Source organism: Chionomys nivalis, chromosome 3 (assembly GCF_950005125.1).
Source record: "Chionomys nivalis chromosome 3, mChiNiv1.1, whole genome shotgun sequence".
NCBI lineage: Eukaryota > Metazoa > Chordata > Mammalia > Rodentia > Cricetidae > Chionomys > Chionomys nivalis.
In genome coordinates this window covers 8,727,449-8,752,804 of record NC_080088.1, presented here as the reverse complement: position 1 = coordinate 8,752,804, position 25,356 = coordinate 8,727,449, and the positions used below count along the sequence as shown (strand labels likewise).

General features: G+C 47.7%; 1 protein-coding gene across 5 annotated transcripts in view; it reads right to left on the bottom strand.

Moving 5' to 3' along the window:
- The window catches only part of Tiam1 (TIAM Rac1 associated GEF 1), a 353,183-nt gene that overhangs the window by 100,276 nt on the left and 227,551 nt on the right, over positions 1-25,356 (bottom strand). For all 5 annotated transcript variants that reach the window (XM_057763555.1, XM_057763556.1, XM_057763560.1 and 2 more), the window contains 3 exons: positions 23,413-24,386; positions 9,505-9,952; positions 2,589-2,761 (listed from right to left, as the gene is read on the bottom strand). In XM_057763555.1, the coding sequence (XP_057619538.1) occupies positions 2,589-2,761; positions 9,505-9,952; positions 23,413-24,375 (1,584 nt within the window). In that variant the 5' untranslated portion in view covers positions 24,376-24,386. The remainder of the gene's footprint in view (positions 1-2,588; positions 2,762-9,504; positions 9,953-23,412; positions 24,387-25,356) is intronic.

Genomic DNA, 25,356 nt, shown 5'->3' with positions numbered 1-25,356 from the left:
CCCTGCACACACAGGTTTCTTTCAAAGTCAGCCCCTCTGGAGTTATGTGGATTACAATAAGTAGACAGCAGAAAAATGCCTTCATGGATCCCAAACAACAGTAATTTCCTCTGAAAAGGTTCATTTTGTCCTTTATCCCACATAAGCAGCATAAAAATTCCCCATAACAAGACGACAGAGGTTTCCATGAATACGGGCTTATGTTGCTACAAGAAGCATTTGATAGAATGTGACTTCTTGGGCAGACTCCACCAGCGGTTCTACAGCCATGTAAGTCCTTTCAGTGGGAATTGGTACCAGAGGTGTGTAAGAAAAACAACTGCAGGCCTTCCTTCCCATCAATCAGACTATCATCTGATGCGTGTGGCGAGGGAGAGCGAGCCAACCCAGGCTGCTGCTGACAGACGTTCCCAGGGAGTGGCTTACCTGCTAAGGCCAGAAAAGGACAGTCACTTTACTGTCCCAGGTGCTTCTGGCCCAAACCCTTCCTGGGGTGAGTAGTCACACCGGTGGAACAAATGGCATCTACTCACACAACTGAAGGGTGTGAGGAAAGGGGCGTGGGCTGACTGTGGACCTGGTGGCTGCCCCTGCTTTGTGAGCATCAGCTTCTCAAGCAGGGTGAACACTCCAGTCAGTAAATGCAAACCTCCACTGTGTGCCCCATGCTGGGAAGCACTCTCCAGACAGTGGCAGACACACAGAAAACAAAGAACACCATTTCTACAGGAGCAAGTGTGACGGTCATAGTAAAGTTTGACTGCTGTGTCACTTTTTCAAGTGTGGGTGGCAGTGCTGGAGACTGAATCGGACCTCTTGCACACTTATGCAAACGGCCTATCAACTGAGACTCATCCACACACACTTGAATATGGATTTAGAAAATATTTCCTTGTTTCCATGCTAACATTGCTTTTGACAGTGAAGCTTTTGAATTTACTCAGTTGTCATATAAACAGAGAGCACTAATCAAGAAACTGATTTTCTTTTTTAAAGAATCTCCTATAAGGGGCTGGACAGATGGCTCAGAGGCTAAGAGTGCTTGTTGCTTGGTGTAATTTGAATGAGAATGCTGCCAACAGGTTTATATCTACATGGTTAGTCCCCAGTTAATGAACTGTTTGGAAAGGATTAGGAGGTGTGTCACTGGGGGTGGGCTCTGAGGTTTCACAAGTCCAAGTCAGGCCCCTGTCTCTCCCTGCTGCCTATGGATCAGGATATAAAGCTCTCTCTCTCATACACACACACACACACACACACACACATGCACACACATACACACACAAACACAAATATATACATACAAGAAACAGAATAAATTTCAGGCAGTATAAACTCAATAACTGACACCAAATCACATTATAAGCTACACAAAAAAAAAGACAAGTAATTCATCACAAAAATTCATCACAGTTATAAGAATGACTTATAATGGGCTTCTCTTGGAAGCTCTGGAGGCAGCAGGATGACATTTTCAATGCATTCATTCAATGGCACAGGGCTGGCAAGCAAGAATATTATACCCAGAAAAACTATCCCTCACCAACGGAGGACCAGCAAGATGGCTTTAGAAGTAAAGGCACTTGCCACCAAGCCTGAAAACCTGAGTTTGATCCCCAGAAGCCCCATGGTGGAAGGAGAGAACTGACTTCTGCAAGTTGTCCTCTGACCTCCGCACTGTTCTCCCAATCCCACACACAAAGAAGTAAATGCAGAACTGACTGTCACTACTCATGTTCATGATTCCCCTTCACCAACCTGCAACCTTCCTCATAAACAAATAAACAAGGGATAAATCGAGTGACTATCGGGTAAACAAGTGTGTTGGCTTGGATGGTAAGAGACAGCTTCATTCTATTTGGTAAGTGGGGGCTGGTGTGCACATGTGGCTGTCAGGAAGCTAGGCAGAGCCTAAACCTCCCATATCTCGCTCTAGTTGGTGACTGCACACTTATTTCATGACCGCTCACAGAATGTTGCATTTGTATTTTGTACACTCCGCTTTCTCTGTGGCCTTCATCACATTAATGGAATAAATGAGGGAAACCGTCCTCACTTAAAGCACAGACAGTTCTTGCAAGCTCAAAGGGTTCGCTATAAAAGGAAATGTTAACCTTGAAGCTGAGAAGTATTTTTGCGGAACAGTTAATAGTCAGACTTCAAGAATACTTGATAGAAAGTTCTGGTAAGCTGAGAAAGAGAAACTATTTAGGGACAACCAGTCTTTTCTGGGCTGAAATTATTTTACCTTATGATTAATATTAGCAGAGAACATATTATGGTACAAGTTTTGACAGCTCAAATCACACCTAAATTAAGAAACTCATGATCCTCTTCTGAGGGCTGTACAATGCTCCTGAAGCCACAGCGAGAAACCTGTCCGCTCACATCCAACACAAGTTTCTCACACCCAAAGCACACTACTCCTTGAGCCTCACATTCAATCAAACTCTGCACGAGGTCTCTCATTTCCGCAATTCATGGCAGATATTCTGTCATTTAACACTTTTATCTCTTTTGTGAAAAATCTCAGCATTATTTTAAAAGGCGAGGGCAGGGTACTTGGGCAAGACAGTACCCCCACAAACCTGAAAGAGGAAGGCATCACCCAGGGAGTTGCTGAGGCAGAAGACAAAGTCCTTCTTGGGGTGCTCAGGCACAGCCTGCACAATGCTGTTCTCCACCCAGACAGCGTGCTTGGGGACACTGTTGTGGTCTATCCCAGACCTGCCGTCACTCTCGTAGAAAAAGAGCGTGCAACCTGAGGAAACAGAACAAGGTCTGGGTGAGTATTTAGTGCTTGGCCAATGGTAGATGTCTAAGAGAAACTGACACCAGCCATCAGAAAAGGGATGGATTAATATTAAAGTGTGTGGGAGCCCGAGAGATAAAGAAAACAGGGTGTTGCTTGCAATCAGGTCCTTGATGGGTCTGTAGAAAAATAAAGATCTTGAGTTACAGCTTCCAAATAGACGATGGGATCCCTCCCATATGAATTCAAGTTCTCAGAGTCCTACAGTCTTTGTTGGAACATCTGGTTGAAAGCCTTCTTGAGGGCAAGCGTGTTGGCACACACTGTTGTGGAATAGAAGATTCAATGAACTATGTAAAGATGTGTTGCTGTTTCAACTTGCCTGCCTAAGGCACCTGATTGGTCTAATAAAAAGCTGAATAGCCAATAGCTAGGCAGAGGAGGGATAGATGGGGCTAATGGGCAGAGAGAGTGGGTAGGTGGAGGAATCTAGAGAGGAACAGGAAAATGCCAGGGGCCAACCAGTCATGCAGCCGCCAGAGAGACAGACACAGAGGAAACAGGAAAGCAGGACACAGAGAAGGAAAGAAAGGTCAAAAGCCCCAAGGGAAAATGCAGATGAAGAGAAACAGGTTAAGTTAGAGCTAGTAGAAAGGAACTTATGCTAAGGCTGAGCATTCAGAATTAATCATAAGTCTCCACATCATGATTTGGTGGTCTGAGAAAACCACTACAATACAACTCTATCTAGCTGCTGGCAGCCAGAGGCAGGTGGACCTCTGTCAGTTTGAGGCTTGCCTAGTCTACACAGAGAGTTCCAAGCCAGCCAGGGACCCTGTCTTTGATCTTAAACAATGCGGACTTTGGGGCCCCAAGCCCAGTGATGACTATAAACACAGCTCTATAGCTTTCCCCAGGCAGCACTTCTGGTGTGGGAGAATTGTCTGTATTCTGTCAATCATGTTTTAAATTGGCCAGGCAGGAAGTATAGGCGGGAAAACCAAACAGGAAGTAGAAATGATGCAAGGAGAATAGGAAAATTCTGGGAAGGAGGAAGCTGATTCCCCCCAACTCCTGTCCAGATACCGAAGAAGCAGGATGTGATCTGCCCCACTAAAAAAGGTACTGAGCCACATGGCTAACATAGATGAGAAAAATGGGTTAATCAAGATGTGAGAGTTAGCCAGTGAGAGGCCAGAGCTAATGGGCCAATCAGCTTATAATTTATGGAGACCTATGTGTGATTTTCTTTGGGGCGGGACAAAAACCCCCACAAGCCGGCCCCGCTTCATGTTACAGACTTCCCTCGGAGCTTACTCCTACCCACTCTCCTGTGATTAGCAGCTAAGAATTCTAAAACATGTTTTGTGGGTCTGGACCCTTGGAGAAAACAGTAGGACTGGATTGGGCTGGATTTAGGGGTTTCCAGGAAAGATGTATTTTTGGCCTCTGATGCAATCTATATTTTCTTTCCTAGAATAAAACTATGCCCTTGTGCATTCTGAAACAGGAATTGTGTGGGACTTATGGGAAGGTCTCAGGGAAGGTGGAGTTTTTGGCCCAGCTTTAACTGGACCATGAAACACTGAGACAGGAGCAGTAGAAACACGAAACACTGCAGAAGTTTGTGAAGCAGCAACTTCACCATCGGAACTTGAAGCTCACTAGAATAACAAGTCCTTGCTTAGCATATATTCTCAACAGGTCCACAGCTCTGGGCTGGACAGCTACAGAACTCGTCCACAACTACAACACGAGCTACCCAGTTTATTTCAGGCATCTCCTTACTACAAGCAAGAAACCAAACCTTACAGGAAGTGCAAAGTCCTTGAATGCACTTGGTTACAACAGGAAACTATACAGAAAAACTGGCCACGTGTGGTGTAGAAAGAAGCAGGGCAATGGAAAGACATTCCCATAGGCACACTGGGAAAGGCACACCGGAAAGGCACACTGGAAAAGGCACACTCTTTCCCCTCTTTGCCTTCCTTGTACCATTTCACACCACCATGTAACAGCTGCTCATAGCACCATCTCAAGCAAAGCCAATTTGGATAATTCACACACCACAGGTGTGTGCACATGCACGCACACACATTTAACCCTTTTTAAAGAGGGTTAAATCTTTAAATACACAAACACAGTGAACAAGGCTCAATCCCTAGAACACACAGAAAGGTACAAAGAGAGAAACAGCTCCGTAATGCTGCCCTCTGACTGCCACATTTGCGCTGTGCCCAAATACATGCACAACAGTTAAAAAAAGGCAATACTGTATATAATTATAGTCGTCTTTATACTTAGTTCCTTAAGTATTTGCTATGCCATTAAATATTATCTGAAAATACCAATTTGACAGAACTCTACCATTAACTATAGTCAAACCATTCACATGTTATCCAAAACATACGTACATAAATTGAAATATATGCTATCAACACACCTGACTCAATTCTATTCTTTCATAATCCCTGGGATTATGAAGACTTCATGGTTTGAGGAAAATCCAAAGAGGGAGCCACTGGAAGCTCTCATTTCCCTGTACACACACATTAGAACAAAGATAGAAAGGGGACAGCCTATGACTATTACAGTACAAATCACCTGTGGGCTTTTAACATCAAAGGGGCACCACATACATGCTAGTACCTGGTTAGGAACAGAGAACAAATCCTGACATGTGCCTACCACGGTGTGGACATAGCACGGTCTTTCAAACACCCTTTGACAGACTCTCAACTTTGGGTTAAAATTATCTATTTCAGCAGGTGGCTGAAAATGAACTTCATTCATTTTCAACATGTTTGATTTTTAAGACTAACATGAAGACACAAATCCATAAACCACGCAACTCTGAAAAAAAGTCTATGTGTCCTCTTCTTTCCTGAATCTGACCTTTAGGTTTGTACACTGTGGGTGGCATCACTTCGGAAACTAATTCTACCAGTCTTTGAAAAGGGACCTTTTCTTCTGCCCCGAAGTTCCTGGGTATGGTTCTCTCCTGATCAGTAGCCATGGGCTCCTAAGAAACCGTCAACAGCTTTTGAATGGAAAGAAGGAAGCCCTGAGTCTGTCAACAGAAGAGGGGAACCTGTCAGGATTCAGATGTGAAGGCCTTGGTGACTTCTGTCAAGCCGTGTTGACCACATCTGGGTCACTGGGACAGTGTGACAGCTTCTTCCTCTCATGGGCTCCTCGATGCCCACACTATGGCATCCTTGTCACTTATTTATTAAGGAAAAGGCACAAACAAAACAAGGGTCACCTCATCATTTCTATTCTACACCAAGAAATGCCATTCTCAAACGCACAGTAAGAGGAGTCTCAAACCCAGGGCCTTCTCACGGGTAAAAAATCGTCCCTTCCACATCTCCACACTGAGTCCTGACCCCATACTTCAGATGGGATCACACTTGGAGATATGGCCTTTAAAGAGGCAGTTAAGGGAAAGGGTGGTCACATGAGTGTCCCTTAATCTAAAGACTTGCGTCCTATCAGATGGACATTGGAAACAGCCATCACAGAAGGAAGATCACGTGCCAAGACCCAAAAATGACAGCCACGGCCATATCAAGGAAACCAACGCAGCCAACACTTCTACTTTATGAAAAAAGTCTCTGACATCTACTTGAGACATCTAGTGTGTGGCCCTGTGTTTTGGCAGTCCAAGCATGCCATCTCCAGACTTTACGGTTCTGTAAGCAGGAAGCACCATACGGAAAGCATCACAGGCAGTTGGGATGTAGGTGGTCTTGATGTCAGGCTCTTAAGTGCTCAGTGATAATTACTAATGGGGACGAAGGTGTGTGTTGTATAGCACTTTCCTCTGAGGGGAGAAAATACTACATCTCTCAGGGAAGCGTGTTCTCCAGAGGGAATGGAACCTGCCATCCTATGAGGAACCCTCAAGTAAATAACTCAATCCACTCGGATGTCCCTGAAACTGATTAGATGCACTAGCCCTTTCCTCCTCACCAAACTCACAGTAACAGCACACACTTATGAGACTCCCGGACAAGCAGGGTTGCATGAAAGAAGTCACGTTGCCTAAAGAAGTGGAGACTGGCTGTGCGACCTGAAGGGGAGGAGCAACCTGGAAGAGACCCTCCCCTGCCTGTTAAACTCCCTACAAGCTAAGCAGGAAGAAACAGGGTTGTGGCTTGCAGGATGGGCTTTTGTGATCCATCTGTCAAGCAGTCCCTCTCCCAGAGTCAGATAAAGAACCCAGGTTCACGTTGGGCTTTGGTGATAGCCTTGCTTTGGTTTGTTGTCAATTCCCTACTGGGGTCAAGTAATGTTTGTCCATGTCTCCCCAGGAATGGTACCCAACAGGTGGTACTAGAGGTTCTGTACCTTTGTTGGGGGGGAGGGGGTTTCTTTCTTCTCTAACTCATCCCATCACAGCAGAACACCAGGCATGACAGGGACCCCCCATGCAACCCCACAGCACTTTTCCAAATGAAGCTATGGCAGGTAGTGAGTAAGAGAGGCCAGCAATGGCTTTCCAAGTGTCCCCACAGGATAAACTCCTTGTTGTAGAAGCATGACCCCACACCACATGAACAACATTCTAGAGTAACTGAGCAACAAGACAGATGACCTGGGCCTCCAGTGACTTTACAGGAGAGTTCCCACCCCAGCTTTAGGGGACAGTTCTGCCTAGCTTTGCTGTTGTCCTTGTCATTATGAGTGTCGGAATCTACAGCCTAACCAGGTGCATAAGTTCCTATTTCAGCAGGCATCAAAACAAAACAAAGAAAAAAGCCAACTAGCCCCCCAGCAAGGGGGGAGGGCACCCATCTCCTGATTTGTTCGGGGGCAAGCTGCACACGCTCACTGCTCAGGCATACACTGAGCAGAGCACAGGGAAGATGCAGGCTTCTACTGTAGGATGTCCCCACACTGGCCACAGCTGGTGAGAGCCAATGTCAAATGATCTGATTCTGTGCCACTACCTGATCAGACCTGATCAGCCCTGGCCTCATTCTCCTGTGTTTCCTATCTGATCCACCTGGTCCCACTCCCATCTCAAAGCTAGCTTCTTTTTTTGTTTTTCAAGACAGTAGCTTTGAAGACTGTCCTGGAACTAGCTCTTGTAGACCAGGCTGGCCTTGAACTCACAGAGATCCGCCTGCCTCTGCCACCCGAGTGCTGGGATTAAAGGAGTGAGCCACAGGTGCCCAGCTTCAAACTCTCAATGTTCTTAAGTAACATTTTTCTCTCTATAACATAGTTCTCACAATTGAATTACAAAAGTCTCCAGGATAGAGACCTATGCAGAGCTGAGCAGACACACACAACCTCTTCAGGAAAGGACGCCAAATGGCAGCAAAAGGCAACATGTAAGCACTAAGTTTCTTTGAGAAGCAAGCAGCGTGGTACCCATCTGTCTGTTCTGTGTACAACCAAGAGTACTCCAATATACACAGCTAGACTATAAAATAGTGACTTGTTCAGAAACAAATGATGATTTAGACAGCCCATCTGCACCAGGTGGAAGCCTGTAAAATTAGTAATATTCTACCACTTTAAAAAAAAAAAAGAAAGAGTCCTCAAACCTGGGCCATTTCACTGGACTTAAGCTAAGGATTCTCTCTCTCCAACAGTCACTGCGTGAAAAATAAACTTGAACAACCCAAAACAAAATTTTAGAGGGGAACTCACTTCAAAATCACACATTGGAGTCTACAAGAATGCAGAAAGCTGACTTCTTCCTCTCACTTGTGCTGGTGGCTTTTAAACCTCAATATGCCACAACTTGGAATCACCTGGGAAGAGTCCCAAGTAACTGTCTTTATCAGGCTGGTCTATGAGCATGTCTCCGGGAGACTGTCTTGATTGCTAACTGAAGGAGAAAAACCCAGCCCACTGTGGGCAGCACTACTCCCTAGGCAGAGAGTCCTGAACTGTATAGGATGGGGAAACAAGCTGAGAGCAAGCAAAAGCAGGCAGAATGGATGCATTCACGCCTTTCTGTTTTTGACTGTGAATGCGATGTGACTAGTGGCTTGGGTTCCTGACTTTGATAGACTGCAACTTGGAATTGTAAGCCAAATAAACTCTCCCTTCCCTGTGATGTTTTTGGTTGGGGTATTTTTATTTATCACAGCAACAGAAATAAAACCGGGGTGACCACGAAGCACAGAAAACAACAAAACAGCATTTGCAGGGGTGGGGAACACTCCGAGAGAGTTACTGAATAAGAGACATGAAGCTTTTGTTCCTCAGGTGAGTAAGTCCTAGAGGCCTGCCTACAGTGTTGCCCACACAGTCAACAATACCCGATCACAGATTTAAAACTGTGTTAAGCAGCCAGGTGCGGTGGCAGGTACCTATAATTCCAGCTACCCATGAGGCTGAGGCAGGATGATTAACAGGCCAAGTCCAGCCTGGGCAACCTGGTACCTCAAAAGAAATATAAAAATACAAAGAGCTATGGGGATGTAATACTTAGGGCGCTTATGTAATATCTAACCCATGAGAGTCCCTGGATCTAATTCCTAGTACTGAAAACACAGACAGAAAAAGAAAATCAAATCCCAAACCAGATATTTCAGTTCTTCAGTGATGGGCTAATCTTCATCATCCTCACCCCAGGATTTAAGTTAAAGAAAAAAAATACATCTAATGTTGTGTTTCTACCACAACAGACCATGTTTTAGACACACAATTACGAAATATCGCGTAACCGTGAGGACCTGTGGGATGCACCCGCAGGCACTCCCAGCAGGCTGCTGGGCCAGCCTCCTTACCTTTCAGGGACACCCAGTAATGCTTCCACTTCCTCCGGGTAGCGGACTCCACCTTCTTATTCTTCTTATGTACCAGGAAGTTCTTGACTGCCAGCGCGCCAGCCTTGCGCACGGTGCCCTGCGCGGCTGTCAGCAGGATGTCCGACTGGCCTGGGGAGCTGAGGGTGCCGCTGCTCTGCTCATCGCTGTGCGCAGAGCCGGCCTCCTCCAGGCTCTCGCTGTTGGTGGTGCTCAGCTCCAGCTCTCGCCTGAAGTTCTCGTACACCCCCTGGCGTGCAGCATCCCCCGTCGAACTGCTGCCGCTGTCGCTGCCCACAAAGGCTCGGCTGGTGGGGGGCGAGTAGCTGGAGTTGGTGGCATTAGATCGCCTGGACAGGAGGTCCGTGTCGGTGGTGGCCCCTTCGATCCCGCTGTCTGCAAACTCGCTGCCCTCGCCTGTGTTAACATCCTTGGGAACAGAAGGGGAGAGAGAAGCAGACATGCATCACGCACGGAAAGCACTTGGGAGAGCTTGGTCCAGCCCAGGGCTCTGTGGCGCAAAAGGCCCACCAGGGTCTACTGAAGCTGGATCCATTCCTCCCTCTTCACGCCATGCACGGCAGGGCGGCTCGGGAAACAAACCTTCAAACACCCCAAAGGCAGCCTAATGATTCAGAATGTTCAAGAAATATAAAAGGCACAGGGAACACTTCAAAGAGCTTATCATTTATCTGACTTAATTAGCTAATTGGCAAACTAGCTATTGAGATTCTACCAAGCCCATGCTGAGGGAGCCCATGGCGCTCAGCCACCTCAGCTGGCCTTGAACTCCAAGAAATTCAGCAGGCTGATTAGTTAGCTGTTGTGGAGGTTGGGGTTACAATGCATAACTAGATCTTTACAGCTGATACTTAAAAAAACATAAAATAAAATAAAAGGCCTGCTTAGTGGTCTATTTTATATTGGGGTGACTAAATAGATTGCTAACGCACCCACTCACCCAGCAAGGCCCCATATCCCAAGAGCAGGCAGGAGTCCTTAGGCCCTAATCAGACTGGCTTCCCGAAATCACTGTGCATTGTGCTACACCAGCCTGCGGGGCCCACAGCTCCGATGCCCCTCTCCAGTTACTTTGCCCTTTGAAAGCTGGGATGAAAGGAGCCTGAAGTAGGCAACTCACTGCCCTGGGCTGAGTGACAGAGCCGGGAGGCTGCCAAGATGCTGGAGTAGCAATTCCCCACAGAACAGTGTTTGAAATTTCCGGAGCTGACCCCGTAGGCCAGCGGGATATTTCCGGGTCACAGAGAGAAGTTCTTAGATCAGAATCGCCAGTGCTCTGCCGTACTGCAGGTATTTTCATAAACAATAATTAAATGATGGAAGTAATCGAGGGAAGACGACGACAACAGTACGGCACAGGCTGGCTTACGAGCTTGGAGGATGAGAAACAAGACTGATTTCTCTCAAAGGAAGACAACAGGAACCCAAGTACGGCACAAAGAAAGGGCACAGCGGCGCACATACCGGCAGGCTGGCCAGTCTGCGGGGACTGTTAGTCCCGCTAACACACGTCAAGACTAAATGAACTCTCTGAACTGTCACAAAAGCAAATACTTTGCACTTAAATCTGTACTGGGAAGCAATAGGGCAGACTGAGTCATACCACAGCCACGACTGTGCCACACCAGGCCCAAATCGGGGCTGTGACTCTGTCTTGGTCAGTCTGAGCCAGTGGTTCACTACTATGAAAAAAAGAAAAAAAAAAAAAAACAAAAAAACGTAGGAGAGTAACAATATGAAGAGCAGGAAAGAGCAGGAAGGGCGGCCATTAATAAGCAGCTAGCAAACATCCGATCCAGGGGGTTTAGATCCCTGGCAGTAGAAAGAAATGGAAGGAACAAAAGGGATGGGGCCTCATGGGAGGTATTTATGTCATTGTGTGCATATGTAGGTAGGGGATCTTGCCCTTGGGAAACACCAGTGCTGGTCTTTTGAATCAACTCCTTCAAGAGTGCTCAAGAGTAAACTTCTGGAAAAGGAAGTCTGGTCCCCCAATCTCTATGACTCCCCATCTCACCATGTGGTCCCTGCCTCTCAGATTGACTCCCACTGTGATGCTTTGTGCCCCCAAAGACCTCAACAAAGCCAGCAGAGGCCAGAATCAAGCTCTTGGACCTCCCTGACTAAGCTAAATAGAGGTCTTTTCTGTACAAATGAACCAGCCTGGAGCATTTCATTATCACAGTGGAAACCAGACCAACAGACCCCCGTGCCTGCCTAATAACAGCCATGGACGGTCACAAAGAACCCAGAGTCAGTTAGCAAAAGATCCACGATACAAACAAGAAGCTCTATTAGCAACCCACACTTCTCTCTGGCAGGGACATTCACCATATGTGTCCCTGTGGATGTTAAGACAATAAAGAAATCTGACAATTTTAGATAACCAAGAGCCATGGAAATCTGTGAATTTCTTCAATTGATTTTCGTAGGTCTGTACATCCTCTGAAGAAGGGTGGGCCTGTATATTCACTGCTTTTCTCTATTGTTGTGATATATAACCAAGGCAATGCACAGAAGAAGGGGTTTATTGGAGCCGATGGTTCCAGAGAGATGAGACTCCATCAAGCTCGGGAAACGTGGCAGTAAGAGGCAGACATGGTTGTTGGGACAGAAGCTGAGGGCTCACATCTTAAACCTCAAGAAGGAAGCCAAGAAAATGAACCAGAAATGGTTTTCAAATTCTCCGTTTGCAGTGACACACCTCCTCCAACAAGACCACACCCCCTAAAAGTCTCCCAGACAGCACCATCAACTGGGGATCAAGTATTCAAATGCCTGAGACTATGGGGAACGATTTCACCAAACCACTTCAGAATGTTTGGAGGAACTGGTTATAACCACCCTGAGAAGCCACACAGGCCCTATCCTCCACACGAGTGACTTCAGTCTAAAGAAGAAAGAGATGACGCCACATCTTAGAATTCCCAGAGTCCTTGAACAGGAAGGAACCTTCGGAACCATCTCCTTCACTGCCAGGTAGGAATACTAGGGCTCAGGAAGTCCTAATTCTGCTTAGTGGCAGATGGAGGCTCGAATTTGCGCTGCTGAGAACCTGTCCGACCATGAAGCAGAGCATCCCCGTGGCTCAGCCGTGGGACAGCTTGTGGCCAGAGTTTTGCCTGCGTTATTCAACTCCATCCTCCCCCGCTTTGTTTAACGTATCTATTTTTCTCTGGAAAAGGCTAAGGGATTGCTCATCTGTTTGTTCTCACTTGCACAGCAAATAGCTCAAAGTCAACAGTGGAAGGACCTGGAAGAGCTCTAAAGAGGATGGTGGGACACAGAAGGCGAGAGCTGGTCAGCCGGCTCTCCATGCCCATCGCTTACAGATTACAAGCCTGCAAACCCTTCCCTCCTCTACAGACCTCCTCATCTCCGCATAAGCCAAGCGCTCTGGTTAGGACTCTATGGACACTCACCTCTAAGTCACACCTGAACATCTGCTCATGCCAACGGAAGCTGTGAACTGGCCACGGCCCAGGTTGTGTGTTCAATGCTGCGGCAGTCACCACACTGAGCAGAGGTGAGACTGGTCCAGGTAGGAAGCCTGGAAGCCCCAGCTCAGCTCATATACAGCCTGAACACATGGTTCAGTGTAATCGCTGGGGAGTGTCCCTGGACCTGCGCGAGACACACCACCTCATCCCAGAAGTAGTTAATTGGGCTCAGTAGGACACTTCCCCTCTATGTGACCTAACCCATTAGGAAATAGATGTCAGCTGCCCTGCTCCAACCCCTATTTAGTCAAGATGCTTGGGCTGTCCCAGATACCCTGAAGCGCATCCTCTAGCATTGCAGATGATGGGTTAATCCAGCCAAAGACATTGCTCAATAGTCTTCTCTCCTTCCCTCACTGTAACATAAAGCTTTCTTGTGGTCATCTTTTGGAAGAGCTCCCTCCTGCCTTTCTGCATCTCTAGGCAATTTCACAATGGAGAAACCTGGTCCTTCCCACATGGAGAAGTACCTAGCCACCTCGGACTCTTCCCAGCAGCAAGCAGCTGACACCAGGAAGTCATGCCTGGAAGTCATGCCTGGAGGCCACGCAGGCTTTGTGTAAAATCAAATCTCTCTCACCTAAAGCCACCTCAGCATATACTCTCTTCTAATCTAGTCAGCCAAATACTAAATTTTAATTTCAAACATCAGAGGAGGGCTGGGGAGGTGGATCAGCGTTAGATACCAACAAACCTCTGCCAGTGCCAAGTGGGAGGAGTACTCATAGCAATTCCAGCCTCTGACAGGCACAAACACATACAGGCACACACCCACACATGCACACTCACTCACACTTGCATCCATACATGCAAAAACATGTCTACAAACATACATGTACATCATATACATATACATGAAAAGTTCATTGGAGATCTAGGGGCATGGCTCAGTGACATGACCGAGGGCTGCCTAGCACTTGTGAGGCCCTGGGATCCCTAGCACCAGGAAGAGTGTCGCAGAGGAAATCAAAGGAAGCAGGAAGACCCTAGCCTAGCCAGAAAATAACTCCCTGGCTAGTGTACGATCTATTCAAGACTTCTGCAAAGCAAATCCAAGTCAACGTCCTTACTAGAAATGCTTCATGGGAGAGATTTCCAGTTTTGAACAACATCCAAATGACAGGGGTGTCCTTAAATTTCACTCTCTCAAGACAATGCCCCCCCCCCACTGCTAGCTTCCATTTTGCTGGCAACTTTCCAGAAAGCCTGGCTGTGCTTCCCTACTGGATGAGCTCAAAGCACCCTGCAGCTGCCAGGTACGGCCAAAGCCTGTTTCTACTCCCTTAAAACCCAGAATCGCCAACGTGAATATGGGCTGAAGACACCTTGTAGCAAGGCTCCGGGTCTTTCCCAGAAGACTAACAGAGGCTCCAAGGGACAGCGCCCTGTGCTCGCTAGGGTACAGAACCAATTTTGAAAAGTTAATTAGCCACAAAGTGCAAGAGTCCTGGGACAATTCAGGGACCTGCAAAATCAATTGGCCGCTTGTAGCCAGATGTGTAATGCAATTAGAAACTGTTTCTCTTGGTCACATTAATTTCCCTGATGGATCTAGCTTAGCCCAAATATACCTGTCCAGAGAAACTGTGTATACAGTATAAGATAATTCACTGCTCAGTAGAGAGAAAAGAGTGCAGACTCGTGGAAGGCGTGAAATGGAACTGCTCTTCCTCCTATGTCCGTCCCCCGCCACGTGCATCACACACACAGAAACACATACGCACACGCACACAGGCACGCACGCACGCACACGAGCGTGCCCTTTGGGTCTCAGTTCCTCCCTTGGGCATAGTACACGCTCCTTTAGTCGTTTCAGTACAGCAAACACCAGTTCCAGGTAAAAGACTAGCCTAATCTGGGCCCCTAAGCTGGGCCTCAGTTCCTTCATACATACAACAGGGCCAGCAAAGGTCTACTTGGGTTTCCTTTCATACTGGCAATCCTGGGTCCTACGTATGGCAAGCAAGTCCTCTACCGCGGAGCCACGCCTCCAGCGACCATGCCTGAATCTACGTAATAAAACACTTCCTGATATGCTAAGTGATCACGTTAGCCCAGGAACAGAGCCTCAAACATTCTGGACACCCTGTTCAAGCACACAAATATTCACTATAATTGCTACCTTCCTTACACATGAGCCCTTCCTTACATGAGATAAGAGGCAAGGCCTGAGCATAGCTACAAGCTTCCTGGACCAACATGGAAGGGAGGGAGCTTGCTCTGAGGAATCCGGTATAAACAAGATCTCATGAGAAAAACAAGCAGGCAGATAGGTGGGAGCTTAAAGCTAATGAGGCTCTGAAATCATCTTCGACTCTCGAAACAGCACGGCAAATGAGAAACCGTTGACGTAACCCACACTAAATTAGCAGTTATTGGGCGCTGCTGATAATTATCATTACTAACTTGCTAGAAATAGGAGGCCAGCTCGCTCTCCGCTTTTCATCCTCTCCCAAGCTCCGTGGCTTTCTAAGTTTCCAGCATCCATCTGTCCTCTCGCTATCCCCAGTGGGAGTGCCTCCTGACTTCTCTCAATACAACCACTGGAACTGAAATTCCTTTTTGACGGGGGGGGGGGGTGTTCAAGACTGGGCTTCTTTGTAACTCTGGCTTCCTGGAGCTCACTCTGTACACCCGGCTGGCCTCTATTTTAGAGATCCTCCTGCCTCTGCCTTGTGAGTGCTGGGATTCTTAGTTACTAAAAAGAGGAATCCAATACACAGTAGCAAATGCTGTAAACATTTCTCCAGGTAACTCCTGAAGCTCGGCCCTCTGGGTCCATGGCGTGAGTCATTTCCCAGTCCTTCCTTCCTCTGTTCTTCTGTGGATATGCTTCTGCCTTGGAGCCATCCTCCCTCTACTTCCTGTACCACCCACAGGGCATTTCCTTCCCTCCCTATCTCCACATCTGTTAACATGGCGAGCCTCCTTCGGCTAATCCAGGGCCACACTACTGCCAGATAAGCTTCCCCAACACAATGGCGTGGGTTCCAGAGCTTGCCACTCATGACCCTGTGCAAATAAACGTCCAGCATCAACTGAGGCACTCTGTCGAGAACATGGTTCCAACAGCTCTTTCTTCCAGGAACATCCATGTTCCTTGTGTTCTACTACCACATACCTTTCTTTTCCCTCCTGCGGTTGCCATGGCAACCCCTCTGCACCATCTCCGCTTCCCATCACCAGCCCTACTGCAGCCACACTGGGTTCCTCGGATGTCTTACTTAGGTAGCCTCCCACCTGACAACTCAACACCCAGCTCTTCCCCGCCCCCCTTCCAGCCCCAAGTCTGACCTCTCTCGGGGTCATGCCGCGAGCTCCCAGTCTGAAGTCGCCTGCCACACTTCCCCAGCACCTAGTCACCCAAGCCTTGCCTATCTAGTCTGTGCCACGTACACCCCCGTTTCACCACAACTTACTCTATGAGCTCGGGAGTTTTCTCGTCGACACATCCCAAGTGCCAAGAATAGCGCCTGGCACGGGGTAGGCACTTCAAAAATAATTACTCAATGAACTAAGTGCTGCTCATTCCCCACCACTATCTCAAGACAGGGAAAACAGTTTCCTGTGGGAAAACATTTTCCTCTGATGTAAAGATGTAGTCACTGCCAAGCTCACTAAGGCTCTCCAAAAGTTGAGATGACGGATGAGTCTTTGCCGTAAAGCTTACGTTTGCAACTTCAAGCAGCTCTATAATGTCTTCTGTGGCTACAACCACAATTCATTTAAATTTTTTTTATTTAATTTTCTAAAGTGTATACAACAACTCAGAGAGGAAACTGGGTTATCTTATGGATGCAGAGCTCCTGCCAGCGGGTGGTCCAGAATCAGCTGGGCCCCCTAGACAAATGAAACGCGGGTCGGATGGTTTTGAGTCCTTGGCTGGGTTCTGAAGAGTCAGTGGGGCCTTCATAGCAGCCTTCACAACCACATCCAGCAGGCCCTGCCATCCCTGTTCACGGGATGCTGAAGTCCTGATTCCAGTCCTTGCTCCCCAGTTAGGCTGTCCAAGCATCACTTCCACATGACTGTCACACAACTGGAACGGAAGGGCCCAACTTTTCTCTACTGGTGCACTACATTAAAAACCGTCATTTTTTCCCACAAGTTTGAACTTTCCCCAGCAGTCCAGGAATGGACCCGAGATCGCTAAGATACATGCAGGGGGTCCCTGCAGGTCTTCCTTTCCCAGGTCCCTGTGCAGAGGTCGGTCAAACCCTACACAGAACAGCTGAGCAGCACCTGAAAGTGGATGAGGAACAGACTGGAGACCCATGCAGACACCAAACCTCTTACTCTTATGTTTAACTTAAGATAATAAAAATTTAAATGGAAAGGTATTTACATAAATGTAAAACTGGAGTATTCCTAATTTAAAATAAATTAATGAGCATTTCCTACATTTCTATTTCAGTTACTAAAGCGGTGGCTATTTCAAGACATACCCCACATAAACAGAAGTTCCTTGATGCCTAAAGTATTTCTGAAGCGCACAAAGTGGTCTGAGAAGTGTGGCTGTTATGTTAGCCAGTCTTCCAACTGCCCACCCACCACCCATCGCCTCCAAAAAGATCTTGGCAAAGGAGTCAGAAGTCCTTCTTGGAAATGGATGGGCTTGTTTTCAAAACAAGTACCTCACTTCAGAATTTACATGCCAAAAAAGTGAGACAAAGATGGAAGTACCCGAAAAAAAAAAAAAAAAACCAAAAACAAACAGAAGGTAGCAGAAGGAAAGAAAAAGGGGAGCTTGAGAAAATTAGATTCTATATGAAAATATTTTGTTTCATGAGGCATTAGTGGAAAGAATCTCCGCTTAAAGCACTCCTCTAAAAGTTTGGGTGTTTTTTTTCTTATGTGTGCAAACCTGTGTGTGTATATTACATATATGCAGGAGCCCGCTGAGGCCAGAAGGGGGCTGAGAAAGTGGAGTTACAGCTGGTTGTGAGCTGCTGTGTGGGTGCTGGGAACTGAACTCAGGTCCTCTGCAAGAACAGCCAGTGCTCTAAACTGTGGAACCGTCTCTCTAGCGCTTAACAAAGTAACTCTTTACCAGACATCTCTAAATAGACTTTAGGGGACCCAGGAATCCTAAAGATGATACACAAAATGGTGTGGCCCGTAGTTTATGTTAGGACAAAGCCCAGGGCTTTTAGCTGGGTCTCAAGTGTCTAGGGCAAAGGTAAAGGCTCATTTAGCTATGGGGCCAATTTCCAGCTCAGGCAATACACTCATTTCTGAGTCAAAATGATTTTTCTAGGAACTTAAGATATTCTTCTGATCTAATAGTAGGCTCTTCAAGCCAATCATGGCAGTGTATGTCTTTAACCCCAGCACTCGGGAGGTAGAGGCAATTGGATCTCTGTAAGATCAAGGCCAGCCTGGTCTACAAAGCAAGTTCCAGGACAAGGACAGTCAGAGTTGTTAAACAGAGAAACCCTGTTTCGGAAAAGCAAACAAAAAAGCCTAGGCTCCTCATCTTAGTAAAACCAGCCACTCTGTTATTTGTTGATCAAAGGAAACACCAGGACAGCTTCTCAAATTTCCCTAGTCATCTAATGAGAATGGGGGTAATAATTTCATTTTTAGCCAACAAGGCCCTTTTTCCTTGGAGGGAACTGAGGATTTTAACATTACAGTCTAAGGCTGTGGAAGGTACCACCATGGAGGAAGTGCAAAAACCATGGAGCCAGAAGAGCTGAGATCTTACACCTAAGTTCTTCAGTTCTCCCTTGGTGGTGGATTGAATGAGAATGGCCCCCCCAAAGGTTCATAGATTCGAATGCTTGGTCACCAAGGAGTGGCAATATCTGAAAGGACTAAGAGGTGTGGCCTCGATAGAGGAGATGTGTCACTAGGGGTGGGCTCTGAGATTCCAAAAGCCCACGGTCACTCCCTCTTCCTGCTGCCTGCAAGAATGGATGTAGAATTTTTTTTTTTTTTTTTTTTGATTTTTCGAGACAGGGTTTCTCTGTGGTTTTGGAGCCTGTCCTGGAACTAGCTCTTGTAGACCAGGCTGGTCTCGAACTCACAGAGATCCGCCTGCCTCTGCCTCCCGAGTGCTGGGATTAAAGGCGTGCACCACCATGCCCGGCTGGATGTAGAATTTTCAACTACTATTCCAGTATGTGGTAGTTTGAATATAATTGGCCCCCATAATTCTACAATCTCATAATCTCATAAAGAGTGGCATTATTAGGAGCTGTGGCTTTGCTGGAGTGGGGTTGGCCTTGCTGGAGGAAGTGTGTCACCTGGGGGCAGGCTTTGAGGTTTCATATATTCAGTACCAGTGTGTAAATACCGCCCAGTGTGTAAATTGATTTCTTGTTGCCTGCAGTGTAGTCTAAGCTCAGGCACCACCTCTGCCTACACGCTGAGAGTTGCCGTGGTCATGGTGTCTCTTCACAGCAGTAAAACCCAAACTAAGACACAGCACCATATCTAGCTGCATTCTGTCATGTTCCCCACCATGATGAGAAAGGACTAAACTTCTAAAACTGTAAGCCAGCCCCAATTAAAGGCCTTCTCTTGTAGGAGTTGCTGTGCCATGGCGTCTCTTCACAGCAACAGAACACTAAGACACCATTCTTCCCTGGAAAGCTATGGAGTCAGGTAGAGAGGGTACCCTCTATGAGGTTCCTCCGAGAAGCTGGCATCTTGAAACGAGGCCGCAACGAATTCCCTAAGGTCTAGCAGAGCTTTCTGCCTCTTCCTGTCCCCACCAGATTCAAGGTGCACAGACTGCCTGGGAATGAGGAACCATTGGCAACAGGGCATCACACCTCAGCCCGGATCACCTCGCAGCTCTCTGGATTCTGTGGCTCCTGGCAACAGGCTCAGTAGAGCCAAGTCACAGTCCTTCACTTCAATTGGGTGAATGAAGTTCTCCTCAAGTCTGCACTATGGCTCCACGCCAAAATGTCCCTCGGGCACTCCACAGACACTCTGACCCTGGCCATGAGACAGATCATTAATGGCGTGTCCCCTCTCTCCTTCTCATCCATCAAAAGTCTCAGGGCTGCAGAAGATGGAACTGCAGGGCATGAAGCCACGCCCTGACTTCCTAACTCTGCAGAGCAGGGGTTCTGTGTTGTCCCCTCCGAGAACATTGAATCCTCCCAGGAGCTTCCTTTGAAAAGAACCCAGATTCACGAGGTTAAACAATCACAGGGCAGAAGGCAAAAACTCCCAGCCCAGACTTGCTGACACCCTGATTCTGCACGATCCCAGATTGCCCTCTCCTCCGTCTTTTAACAAAGAAAGAGAACCAAAGAGCCAGGTTCGACCCGAAATCCACCAAGCCATCAATTAAATCCAAGGAGTGACCTCCTCTGTCCTATTATTGAAATCAATAACCAAACTCTATTTGCTCTCAGTACAAACTACACACAGCATGTGGATATGTACAAAGCACACGTGCCCAGATGTGTGAATTAAACCAACAGCTGTGTGTGAGATACCGTAGCCCATCATGTGTGATACTCTCAAAGCTTTCACGAGGACTCTACGGCTTGCCCAAGTTAGGAACAAATCCAACCGCCGAACACACAAAAACAGGAAAAATGGCCAAAACCTCTTTTTGTGATCATTTTCAAATCAAATTCAATTGTCCACATTACTTTGGATCCAGAGTATTTTCTCCGGGCTGAGAGGTCGCGCTCTTGGACCAAATGCTTGCCAGGAACTTTTTCCGGTGGGAGTGAAATGGCTGACAGACCCACATCACCACCGCCGACAAGGAGACTGAGATCTGTGATTCAAGCTTCGACAGCGGTCCCTTGGGTCAAAAACTTTGAAAAGGAAAAGAAGAATTCTTTTCAAGGAAGCTTCCACACCCACTGCCTCTTAAAATACACTGTTTGGAACACAGTGGGCTCAGACTTAGACTAGGAAAATGTGGGTGGATGGATAGTGTTGTGCATAATTCTGGGGTTTGTTTCAAGTCATTAAAGGTCCTTACTCAACATATAAAGTCAATACCAAAATAATACTTCCGCTCAGTTTCTAGGCTCCACAAAGGGCCTCCAAGCATGACATCCTGTTGGTTCACCTAATACAGCCCTGCTGGAGGATGGTATCACTCTCCCCGGACAGGGAAGGACCTGAGTGGACTTACCCAAGGACATCCAGTGGAGGAGCAGACAAGCCAGCATGCAAATGGCCTTCTTAGGATTCCTAGTCCACAGCGCTTTGCAGTACATTAAGCATTATGGCCTTATGAGACATCACACTTAGATGATCTCACTTCTGTATATTAACCTGGGAAGTGAGCATCCAAAAGACGGAGATTCCATATTGCAGTTTCCCAGGGGAGCTCTCGGTGGAGCCAGAGGGAGCACTGTCTCGCTTTGTCCCTATTCCATGAGTGGTTGTGACTTCAAGGCCTGCAGCATGTGGGGTGAAGTGGAGGCCCAGCTATCTCTGGTGTTAGAACCATGGAGACAGCGATCCAGAATACAGCTGGGTGGCCCTCTGCAATCTAACTCCGAATCATTCCGGGCAAAGGTGTTGTCTAGGTCAATACACCCTTTGCCAACTTCAAGGCAGGCAGAGCACCTCTTTGAATCAGTCCTGTGATGCCAATTTGATGGCAGACAATTTCAGGGCAGCCCTTCAGTGCTTTTCATGTGACCCTGTAACAGGCCACCAGCTTATGACCTGTCAAACTGACAGTTCAGTAGTAAGCCTCTCAGGGTAGTTAGAGGGACCACCAGGGAACATGCTTGCCCACCGTGTCTGTCATAATCTCACTTCTGTTATCATCTCAACTCAGAAAAAAGGAGGTGAAAATTCAGGCAGTACCTCTTAGGCGCACAATTCCTGCTCATCTTCTTAGATGACACCTTCTGATTTTTCATTAACTCAAGATCTGGGTGCAAACACCCAACTGCCCCAACTCCTCAGCCCACACAGTACCACTAGCAATGCCCAGGGCTACACCGGTGAACACATTTCCCCCACTGACTGCTTCATGACTCATAGATGATTTCACTCCATTTTCTCAAATAGTCCTATTATTACCCCTACTCGGCGTGTGCATATCCACGGTGCCGAGGAGCTAACCCAGAGCCTCTTGCAAGCCCCACAGGTGCCGGCCACTGACTTAGAGTCCCCAGTCCCACTACCCTCCCCTAGGTAGCTGACGAAATCAAGGATTTAAAACAACTACTCACTTGCCCAAAGTCAACCATGAAGGAAGAGATGAAGCCTCTACAAGAGTGACCTTGGTGGCATCAGCAAAACCCATCTTCAGGAAGAAACTGAGTCTCACACCGGGCCCTCCATCACCTGGCCTACCTTAGATGTAACCCTGCCCATGTGACCCAAACCCGGGCCAAGCCAATGAGTGCAGTACTGACCCCTACTGGGCAGGTCAGAGTACAGCAGCCTTTGCAGGTTACCATGGTACCCAACCGCCTTCAAAGCTAACGCTTTGAAAAGGATTTGAAAGCAGATCCACTTTTGAATCAGAAGCACAATCCACTAACCACCTCTTAACCTGGTCAGAATCCTAAGCTCCCCAAAATCTACCACAAGAAAGAGTAGCCTCAGGAAACAACCAAAACATGCAGGGCTGTCTGACAGTCACGCAAGCCATCACTGCCAGCCAAGTCAGTGGGGCCATCCTTCCACTGGTAACACACTTCTCAAGTCTTTTACGAATTTATTCATACCCCACTCTCCCCTGCATTAGAGCAGCTAAGCAACTTTATGGCCACGTTTCAAGGGGACCTCTAAAAGTCAGGGTTTGCCCAAGGTCAAACAAACGATTTGGCTGCACACTAGAAGCTGGGAACCCGCCCATGCCATTCCTTCTGCTAGACCTCCCTCCAGAGACAGGGCTGGCCGCATCGCAAGGAACAGGAAATTGAAATGGCTCCTGGTAAGGCAGCAAGCCTGCCAACACCAGAGACAAGCTGACAAGTGACCACAGCCCGCCCTGAATCAAAAACGTCCCTTCAAAGGAGCAGCCCCTGCGACTTCCTCCCACCTGCTGCAGTGTGGCTACGAGCTCCAAGCGCTGCAACCCACCATGCCTGCGCGTCCACAGAGAGCACCAAGTGAGAAAGTCCCATCAGGGAGGTGCTGGTGAGGGACCGGGTTGAGATGCAGTTTCCTGGTATGAACTTAATAGTGCTATTGCCATTCCTAGTACATCTTCCCACCCCACTACATACACACCCCCCAATCCCCACCCCTTACCCACAGAACTGGAAGAGGGGCGCAGCAAAAGCTATACCAGCTGCAGCTGCTGCCAGACAAACCGGGTGAAGCCGGGTTTTAAAGCGAGGAGCCGGTAAGAGCAAAATCATGCACTCCGAGAGCCATGCACCACTTCTAAAAACACTGCAACCGATCTCTAAGGCTTTACCTGGGTTGTTTTTGCTCTTCGGCCTTGCATGCTCTTGCTAAGGCTAATTCGTGGGTTGGTGTCACCTTCGGAAAGACAGTGCGATTTCCTACAGGGAAGTGTGTTATAATTACTGTACGGAGGAGTCTCTTCGGCAGCAGCTGGTGGCATCTTATGCTTTGTGAGATCGGGAATATCAGACACCAAATTCCGACAGTAGCCTGAAAATCTGTTCCTCGGTCCTCCGTTCGCCTTCACCCCAGAGTTTTTCTGAGCGTACAAGTCACCCAGGGAGTTGGCTCGCTGACAGGTGCTGAGCTGCCTGGGACTCGCCTCTGTTTCCATCCCCCGAGCCTCCTCGCAATCCTTCTCTTCCGCGGAACCCAAGATTTCTTCGTTGCTTGTTAAATGTTCTTGGCTCAGATCTGAGAGTGAGAACTCCAGGCTGTCCTCCCGCCAGACGTCTGCAGATTTGGAGCGTTTCTTCTTAAAGCTCGCTGTCTCCATGAACGTGGGCCCATTGGATCTATAGGGACGCTGCCTCCTGCCTCCCTCAGCCAAGTATGTAGCGTCATCCCCGTAAAGCCGGCTCTCCTCAGAGTCTGGCATGCTCTGCACAGAGGCGGCCGTGAGGACCATGCTGCCGTCTACGCTGGGAGTGACAGAGGAATCAGTGTAAGATACAGGTCTCAAGCCCATATCTACTCGGTCCACCCAGATGGGGTCCCCGAAGTCGTCTAGGGCTCCTTCTTGGGAGAAGGGCTCCAAGCCATTTTCGGCCAGGGACTGGGGGATGCTGGGGGTGCTGCTGGACCGGGTGCTCACTTCAGAGTTTCTGTGGATCGCCTTCCCGGAGGAAGCGTGTCGTGTCCTCCGTGTCTTGTGGGACAGTCGCAGGGAGCGTGATGTGTGTTTCCGCCCCAGGCTGGCATGCTTTTCTCCATAAAACTCGTGGTCTACATTTTGGCTTTCCGCGTTTCCCATGGTTTTATGGTCTGCACAGCAAAGGGGGGGAAGAGAAAAAAAAAGGAGACAATTGAGTGTGTATTAAAATGGGTATAAATATCTTAAGAATAAGGGCTTCAGGTCAGACTGAGCAGACACTTTGGCTGTGGGTTAGGTAAATAAACACACGGCTTCTAGGGGCTGTGGGCAGATACAGAGACTGATACCTGGCAACAGGTGTCCCATTATCAAATACTGAGATGGTTCCCAGAGAGGTGGAACACTCGTGTACGTTCACTAGCTACAGAGAGCAGTCTCTGCTCAGAGGACAGATGCCTAAGGGACCCCCAGAGTGCTGCGCCCATGTAGGTGGCCACTCTGCTCACCCGGACTTTCTTCTGCAGCATCACAATGATAGATGACAGGAAGGTCTGCTCTTATCAGACACCGAAACCTAAAGCACAAACCTGGGGATCCAGGAAAAGAACAACTTTCTTTCTCCTTCTCTGCCAGGGGGTTCTGTTTGCTTTCTTGTTTTTGCTTATGCAGTTTTATCTATTCCATGATTTGGGGAATTTGATTTTTTGTTGTTGTTGTTGCTTTACTTGGATTCTAGCCACACCTCAAAAATCAATCAAAAGCTTGAACACCTCAAAATGCAAACCTAATCAATTTTTCCTAACAAATCAAAATCACGAGGAAAACAGACAGCTACCGTTCATTTCACAGTCACTCTGCAAACTTTGATCTGCGGGAGGCGGGGCACAGGCAGGACAAAATGAAAACCTCTCTCGGCAGCTGACTAATGGGTCTATTTCTGGGAGCAAATCCAACCTGTGAACATGAGTCTGGTACAGAACGCCCCGAAGACAGAAAACACAGCCTGTGAAACCAGCGAACTCGATCCAGCCCAGCGGAACCAACCAGGTTGACTCAGTCCTCCCTTGCACGTTCCTAGCCTCCACCGCTGACCTGGTGGCACTGCTGTTGCCCACAACAGCAAGGAAAAGTTTTCACGGC